The sequence below is a fragment of the Rissa tridactyla genome, chromosome 1, assembly GCF_028500815.1.
Source record: "Rissa tridactyla isolate bRisTri1 chromosome 1, bRisTri1.patW.cur.20221130, whole genome shotgun sequence".
NCBI lineage: Eukaryota > Metazoa > Chordata > Aves > Charadriiformes > Laridae > Rissa > Rissa tridactyla.
Genome location: NC_071466.1, coordinates 77,727,787 through 77,736,625, shown reverse-complemented (window position 1 = coordinate 77,736,625; position 8,839 = coordinate 77,727,787). Strand labels below are relative to the sequence as shown.

At 48.5% G+C, this 8,839-nt stretch overlaps 1 protein-coding gene across 1 annotated transcript; it reads left to right on the top strand.

Moving 5' to 3' along the window:
* The first annotated feature begins 3,451 nt into the window (after window positions 1–3,451).
* SLC25A6 (solute carrier family 25 member 6) lies at window positions 3,452–7,337 on the top strand. The gene is made up of 4 exons (XM_054208854.1): window positions 3,452–3,619; window positions 4,760–5,246; window positions 6,018–6,158; window positions 6,656–7,337. The coding sequence occupies exons 1-4, from the start codon at window positions 3,509–3,511 to the stop codon at window positions 6,811–6,813; spliced, it is 897 nt and encodes a 298-aa protein (XP_054064829.1). The 5' UTR covers window positions 3,452–3,508; the 3' UTR covers window positions 6,814–7,337.
* The last annotated feature ends 1,502 nt before the right edge of the window (window positions 7,338–8,839 follow it).

Sequence of the window (8,839 nt, the reverse complement as noted above, 5' to 3'; positions counted from 1 at the left end):
GTGTGCCGTGTGCCTGCCTGAGAATATGCACTACAGCCTTTCATTAATTACATCCAAAATTGGTGCTGACACACTGTATGTGCCTAACCCTGTGTTGGGGTTAGGGAAAGAGTCGCTTCATGGAATCACAGAATAGTTTGGGTTGGAAGGGACCTTTAAAGGTCATCTAGTCCAACATCCCTGCAATGAGCAGGGACATCTGCAACTAGATCAGGTTGCTCAGAGCCCCGTCCAACCTGACCTGGAATGTTTCCAGGGATGGGGCATCTACCACCTCTCTGGGCATCCTCTTCCGGTGTTTCACCACCCTCATTGTAAAAAAATTTCTTCCTTATATCTGGTCTAAATCTTCATTCTTTTAGTTTAAAGCCATTACCCCTTGTCCTATCACAACAGGCCCTGCTAAAAAATTTGTCCCCATCTTTCTTATAAGCTCCCCTTAAGTACTGAAAGGCCGCTATAAGGTCTTACCGGAGCCTTCTCTTCTCCAGGCTGAACAACCCCAACTCTCTCAGCCTGTCCTCATAGCAGAGGTGCTCCAACCCTTTGATCATCTTCATGGCCCTCCTCTGGACCTGCTCCAACTGGTCCATGTTGTTCTTACATTGGGGGCCCCAGAGCTGGGGTCTCACCAGAACAGAGTAGAGGAGCAGAATCACCTCCCTCAACCTGCTGGACACACTTCTTTTGATGCAGCCCAGCATATGTTGGGCCTTACGGGCTGCAAGTGCACATTTTCAGTTCATGTCCAGCTTTTCATCCACCAGTACCCCCAAGTCCTTCTCAGCAGGGCTGCTCTCAGTCCCTTCATCCCCCAGCCTGTATTGATACCAGGGGTTGCCCCAACCCAGGTGCAGGACCCTGCACTTGGCCTTGTTGAAACTCATGAGGTTCACACAGCCCCACTTGTTGAGCTTGTCCAGGTCCCTCTGGATGGTATCCCGTCCTTCAGGCGCGTTGACCTCACCACTCAGCTTGGTGTCATCCACAAACTTGCTGAGAGTGCACTTGATCCCACTATGTCATTGATGAAGATATTAAACAGTACTGGTGCCAGTATGGACCCTTGAGGGACACCAGTTGTCACCGATCTTCATCTGGACATTGAGTTAGTAACCACTACCCTCTGGATGTGATCATCCAACTTCACTATATCTATGTTATCATTTAGAATATAAAATAGCACACAATTTACTTCATACCTTTTGATGTGCAAAAAAAGGCATAGTGACGTATAATACATAGTCTGTTACACCACAGCAGAGACAAAGGCTATGCCTGACACATCCTGTTCTCACAACGTCCTCTCTGAGACAAACACTCTCATTTTGAAATCCTGCGAAGTACACACGTGTAAGCAGTGGTTTCGGACAGCTCAGCTACTGCAACTTTGTGGTTCACCAGTCAGCTATTTAAAAAAAATGTTTGGCTTTATTTATTTTTGTAGGAAATATCCATTAAAAGTGAAAGCAATAACAAAAGGTGTGCGTGAACTAATGCCCTCCAGCTAGAACAATTTCAAGACTTACTTTTAGAATAGGTATAATTTCAGACAGAAGTTTGGCCATTAGGTGTAAAATTTCACTTTCAGCATAAAATAAAATTAGCAGAAATTACTGACAGAGACCAGACCTGTCTTTTTAGGGGCAGATAGGCCCTGCCCTGATAACCTGCTCAGGCAACCTGCAGAAGAGCTTTTCACAGCATCTAACATGGGTACCACACAAGAAGCTGGGACCACACTTCCCCATTGTTCCTCTAGGAAATCGCAGTTCTTTGGCACTTCATTGTCTCAGATCAGTTCAGTGACTGATGGAAAAGCCCGGTGATGTCATAGTTGGCACTGCCATGGTGAGGAGGAGCAGGTGGGAACAGAACATGGAAACAAGGAGATGCCTTCGATCACCATTACCCTGAGGGTGGCAAGTATGGAGTAAAACCCCAAATCGGCTCCCCTCCACCTAATGGCTGCTGCTGCGGCCCAGGGCCCCATCCTACATGGGCTTCCAACAGTCACCACCAAATGATCATCCTAGTTTGCTTGGTTAGAATCATAGAATAGTTTGGGTTGGAAAAGACCTTTAAGATCGTCAAGTCCAGCTGTTAGCCTAGCACTGCCAAGTTACCACTAAACCATGTTCCTAAGCGCCACATCTACATGTCTTTTAAATATCTCCAAGGATTGTGACTCAACCACTTGCCTGGGCAGCCTGTTTCAGTACTTGATAACCCTTTTGATGTAGAAATTTTTCCTAATATCCAATCTAAACCTCCCCTGGCACAACTTGAGGCCATTTCCTCTCGTTTTATTGCTTGTTACTTGGGAGACTGACCCCAACCTCACTACGGCCTCCTTTCAGGTAGTTGTCGAGAGCGGTAAGGTCTCTCCTCAGCCTCCTTTTCTCCAGGGTAAAGGCAACCCCAGCTCCCTCAGCCACTCCTCATAAGAGCTGTGGTCCAGACCCCTCACCAGCTTCCTTGCCCTTCTCTGGTCACGCTCCAGTGCCTCAATGTCTTTCTTGGAGTGAGGGGCCCAAAAATGAACACAGTATTCAAGGTACAGCTTCACCAGTGCCAAGTACAGGGGGATGATCACTTCCCTAGTCCTGCAGGCCACACTATTCCTGATACAGGCCAGGATGCTGTTGGCCTTCTTGGCCACCTGGGCACACTGTCAACCAACACCCCCAGGTCCTTTTCCACCAAGCGGCTTTCCAGCCACCTTTCCACAAGCCTGTAGCGCTGCATGGGGTTGTTGTGAACCAAGTGCAGGACCCGGCACTTGGCCTTGTTGAACGTTATACTATTGGCCTCAGCCCCTCCATCCAGCCTGCCCAGATCGCTCTGTAGAGCCTTGAAGGAGATCAACACTCCCACCCAACTTGGCGCTGTCTGCAAACTTAACCAGGGTGCACTCGATCCCCTCATCCAGATCATCGATGTTAAACAGAACCAAGCCCTAATACACGGCCCTGGGGAACACCACTTGTTACTGGCCATAAACCAGCTGCCCCACTCCCTGACCGGGCGGGCTCACAAACCTGTACCCCAAATCCGGTGCTCGGATTATAGCGACCGTTATTCTGTGAGCAACGGCCATCCGCAGGCCGTGCCGCGGCCCGGGACCGGGCCGCGGCACGGCCTGCGGATGGCCGTTGCTCACCCAGCGCCTTCGCACAGGCCGGGCGGGGGCGGAGGCGAGGCCTCTCGCCCTTCACCGAGGCCAGCCGGTGCCGGCGGCGGGCTGGCAGAGGTTACCGGCCGGCCCGAGCCGCCCTGGGCGACGCGGCGCTGCGCCACTGGCGCCGCAGGGGCGGTGAAGGGAGGGGGGGCGGGGGGAAGGGGCGGGACCATCCCTGAGGCGGTGGCCCGCCTCCTGAGGCGGCGCGACCAATGGGACGTCGGGAGGCGTGGCCGGCGGCGCCCGCCATTTAGCCGCTGCGCGGCGCCGGTCCCGCCCTTTCGGCCTGAGCGGCAGCGGCGTTTCTTCCCCCGGTGGCGGCTCAACATGGCGGACCAGGCCATCTCCTTCCTCAAGGACTTTCTGGCGGGCGGCGTCGCCGCCGCCATCAGCAAGACGGCGGTGGCGCCCATCGAGCGGGTCAAGCTTTTGCTACAGGTCAGCGGCGCGGCGGTGACCGGGCAGCCCGTCACCTTCCCCCCGCTTTCTCCACCCCCCCACCTCCGCCGGCGCCCACGGAGGCCCGGCTTGGGCGGGAGAGAAAGACGGAAGGAGTGCGGGCAGGCGCTGCCCCGCAGAACAAAGGGCGCGGGCGAGGCGGCGGCCCGCTGGGGGGAGGGGGGAGGGTCACGTGGGCGGCGGCGGCGGCGGGGAAGCCGGTTCCGCTATGCGGGGACGGGGTGGGGGGGAGGGGGGCGGCTCCCGGTGTCACTTCCTGCCGCCCCGCTCCGGGCGGGCCGTAGCGCGCCGCCATCTTGGTGACCTTCACGTGACGGCGCGGCCGCAGCAGCCCATTGGGCCGGCGGCGGGGCGGGGCCGGGTAGGGCGCCGGCGGCGGGCGCGCGGCGGCCTGGCGTGACCTGCCCCCCCCCCTCCCGCCTCCCCACCGTGGGGCGGGGCGGGGCGTGGGGGGCGCCCCAAGGTGACTCGAGTGACCTTGGCCGGGGACGGCGGGCCCAGGCCTGGCGGCCGCCTCGCCGCTCCCCACCACCAGCCCCGGCTGGAAGTCCTCTGGGCGTGATGCGGATGGGTCAGGCCGCCCGCCCGCAGGCCCCGGCGCCGCTGTCAGTGAGAGCTGTCGAGAGGCCTGGCCTGCGCGTACTTGTGTTCGCCCTTCCTCCTCACGGGTGGCCCTTATGATTCTGGCAAGTCGTGAGCTGCGAAGAAGCTAGGAATCAATGTTACCCCTTATTCCTGGTTCTTAGGATTGTAGAAGACCCCCCTGTATCCATGGTTCTTCCTTCACATTCACTCTCTTCTTCTGCGTGTGTGTAAAACCTACACCTTTAATTCTTGAGAATTTAGTCAATCCCTGAATTCTTGGGTCTTCACCAAAATACCAATAAATGCACAGCTCTTCTAGTCTTGAGAGTCAGACTGACCCGGGAGCTTTTGCTTGGAAGTTTGCTATTAGAGCTGCTTTATCATGACTCAGAGGGGCTTAACCTTCATGGACAACCGTCATGAAGCATTCAGGCCTAACAGCTCTTTGTTTTATAGTAGAAGCAGACTTCAGCCCAGCTGTACTGCAGGCCTGCCAAGGCATACAGTCAAAATACGTATTTTTTTTATTTGCAGGTACAACATGCAAGTAAACAAATTGCCGCTGATAAGCAGTACAAGGGTATCATCGATTGTGTAGTGCGTATTCCAAAGGAACAAGGGGTGCTGTCTTTCTGGCGAGGAAACTTGGCAAACGTCATCAGATACTTCCCAACTCAAGCTCTCAACTTCGCCTTCAAGGATAAGTATAAGCAGGTGTTCTTGGGAGGTGTAGACAAGCACACTCAATTCTGGAGGTATTTTGCTGGTAACCTGGCTTCTGGTGGTGCAGCTGGAGCCACTTCCCTCTGCTTTGTCTACCCCTTGGATTTTGCAAGAACCCGTTTGGCTGCTGATGTCGGAAAAGCTGGTGCAGACAGAGAATTCTCTGGTCTAGGGGACTGTCTAGTCAAAATTACCAAGTCTGATGGTCTGCGTGGCTTGTATCAAGGGTTCAATGTCTCTGTCCAAGGCATCATCATCTATAGAGCTGCCTACTTTGGGATCTATGATACAGCAAAAGGTAAAATTTCAGAAAGGATCTGATAAACTGATTTTCAGAATTGTATTGTCTCTTTATGTATGTTCTTGGATGTTACTTTGTCTGTAATAACTATAGCTTATGTGACGGTGGAGGTGGAAGCAGGTATTCGTGCCAACTGCAGTGGCACTGCAGTGTTCAAGGCAAAACTCAGGCATATATTGGTGGCAGCAGGCTACCGCAAATACTCCTGGTTTTGTACGTGTCTTTAATGGAGCTTTTCCTAACGCCGGCAAAGAATGTTGGTAACCATACACAATTAAAAGTTCTTTTGTTCAGTGCATTACTGTGGTTATATTAAACCAATTCAAGTGTGCTTAGCAGAATGGGATTGAGCAGTGCTTTTACAAAGCACTTGTTTGTTAAGCTTGACATTTGGGCATAGAGGTTGTTGACACTAGTTTATAGTTTAATATAATGCACAGGGACAGTGACTTATTTTAGTGACACTGTTTCTGAAAAGAGTAGACAATAGTTAGATATCTTCTCATTCCGGTCTGAAAAACATCCTGGTGCCTAAACGTTACCGTTTTGATTACAACAGGTAATCAAAGAGAGGAAGAAAAAAATCCTGTGAATTCCCTTGACTTTTTTTAATACTGCTTCAGCATGTTTAAATTTTATCAATTGTATTGGTGTAACTTCAAAGTATGGCTTTGTAATGTTTCATCTAGTAAGGTAGCTGTTATGTAATGAGTGAACTGGAGGAGGATGTCCAAGATAAAAAGCTAATTACTTTTTGTTTTATTGCAGGCATGCTCCCAGATCCCAGAAATACTCATATTGTTATCAGTTGGATGATTGCCCAGACGGTGACTGCTGTGGCTGGTGTGGTCTCCTATCCTTTTGATACAGTGCGGCGTAGAATGATGATGCAGTCAGGACGCAAAGGAGGTGGGCTGTTAATTTGTGCAGTTCTTTAAATAGCATTAACAAGATGGGGTACTTTTTTCCTAATAGTCATCCCTCAGCACTTACAGTTCCTTGTTCCATAAATCTGATTTAAGTTTTATTACGTTTAAAATATATGAGGAAATGCAGTAGGGTCATAACTTGTGGTGTTTGTCAGGAATTATGCTGAGGACTTTTCTTTATAGAGTATGAAATGAGCAAATGGACTGCCTGTTTGCAATGACAAATTAAACGAAGGCAGTTAGGGGACAGTATAGTTGCCAAAAAGAACGTAACATTTTTATTATCTGACTTAGCTTTTAATAACTAGACAAGCAGATAGGAAGCTTTTCTATTGCCTGGACTAGTATTTTGTTACAGTCTTAAAATGTAGTTGGGGACATTGCAAAGCAGCTAGAAGAGTGAAACAGGGTAGTTGTTAAAAACTCCTTGGATACAATTATAGGAGTTAAAAATGACTTTTTGCTCTTTTTCTACAGCTGATATCATGTACTCTGGAACAATTGACTGCTGGCGGAAGATTGCAAGGGATGAGGGAGGAAAGGCCTTCTTCAAGGGTGCATGGTCTAATGTTCTCAGAGGAATGGGGGGTGCTTTTGTGCTTGTGCTGTACGATGAATTCAAGAAAGTCATTTAAGCAGCCTAACTAGAGTTGGAAATCAAGTTGAGCAGATCATGTAGAATAACTACCATTATGGACCATTGACCTTCAAGAAATTCCTGTGAGTCTTATTTATCGGAGCCAGATGATATTTGTAGATGGGGCTAGAAACTGACATAGAGGACTGATCCATTTCTCAGTAACATGCATGAAGACACTGAATCTGGCAATTCAGTGTGGCAACTATTTTTTTTTTTTTTTCCCCCCAGCAATGAGGAGTGAGTGGCGTTGGTTCTGGGTCCAAAGTGGCTGGGTCCAATTTAGGCAGAAAAAATTGTTTGCCTGTGGATCAGTCCCCGGTTTCAAGTCCTATCTTCTAGGACCATAAAATTGTATTTGAAAGTACTTGCTAACAAATCATGTTCTTTTCCACTTGTACTGAAGCACTATGTACCATTTTGCACAGCTGAACATCTAGCAATTTTGTTCTTAAATTGGGGCATTCTGCTGTAAAACAATAAACATACTTACTCTGTCTGTGTTGAAATTATTACATAAAAGCTTTGGGAAAGCCTCTTTCGTTTGAAAACTTGTTTCAGATAATGGTTCCTCTGATACACTTACACTGCACTCTGTAACAGAAAAAGCTTGATTTTTTTTTTTAAGAAATAATTGAATGTGAGAACTTTAGGGGGGAAGCATGGGTTATATTAATAGAAACCACTCCCATTCTTTGTGCCTGATAGTGTATGATGGGCTGCTGCAAGTGGCTTTTTGCATGATTCTTAGAAATTGATTTGCAACTTTTCATATAATTTAAAATGGGGGGTTTCTGTTGTAGTGCTAGGAGAACCCAAAGTCCCAAGGACAGTCAAAAAGTAAAACTCTTGCCCTTGGTAAAACAGCTTAAAATGAAATTTTATTTTTTTTTTTTTAAGTCAATATAGAAAGCAACATGGCATTCATGCAAAAACCCAGGAACCTAGTAAATGCCTTCAACTTCTGAGTAACCTATGTATTGTATTGTTGCTGCTGTTTGGAAACGCTGATTATGCCCCTCAAGATACTGTTTGGCCTGATCTGTAGCAGTGGTCAGTACCTCTGTGCAAGGCGAATTTAATCTGACACGAGGCTCGTTCTACGAGGTGAAGTTGACGGGGGGTGTGGGAGGGGATATGTATGCTTCCGCGTAGCTGTAAAACATAGATGAAGGTAGCTCAGCCTTCAATATTAACTGATTGATGTCTAGTTCTGGGATCGCTGAAAGACCAAAATCGGGTTGAATAATTCCTCATACTGCTCTTTGAGATAATGTAATACCTATGTGCTGTTCTTCATGTGTATATAATCCTACTTTTGTACTTTGTAATCTGCAAAGGCATGGTAGGGGGACCAGTAAAGGAAGCCAGGATGTTCATCTTCCACTCGTGTTTTTAAGAACTCTCCCTATATCTTGAGAAAGAAACAGTGTGTCAGTGTTTGAGTCATTGAAGGCTGACTGAGCTGTCTTGATTTCTTTTGTGTGCCTTCTGAGGTTGCTGTTCAAGATGAAGTATTTAAATTAACTACGTGGCTTTGGCTGCTTATTACCTTCCTCTCAATTTACCTTTTCCCTTCACTGTGGCAGAAGCACTGCTTTCCACGTCTGTATGTGAATGTAAGTACATGACACAGCTGCTTTGTACACAGGCTAACAGCAAACTTTTATGTACCTACTGCAAGTGGTTTTATCCTGTTCGGTAATGGTCGCTCTCTTGTGGTGTGAGCAGGTCATTTGGTGTTGACCTTGCCAGTCAGCCTGCTGTTTCAGTTGTAATTATATTGATTTTGCAGGGCAGGGGAAGAGTTTTTGTCTATATAAATACATTGCTTAGGTTTATTTTCTGTATCAGTGGCTTGAAAGGTAGAGATAATGGTAGAACACCTCACATGACCTCACTGTGAGTGTATCGTGGCTCTAGCTTTGAGAGGAAGAACCAAACATGACAATTACTTGAGCAGCCCCTGAAAGGGGGGGGATGTTTATCACCCCGTCTACCCCCTTCCCCCCCAGAACTAGATT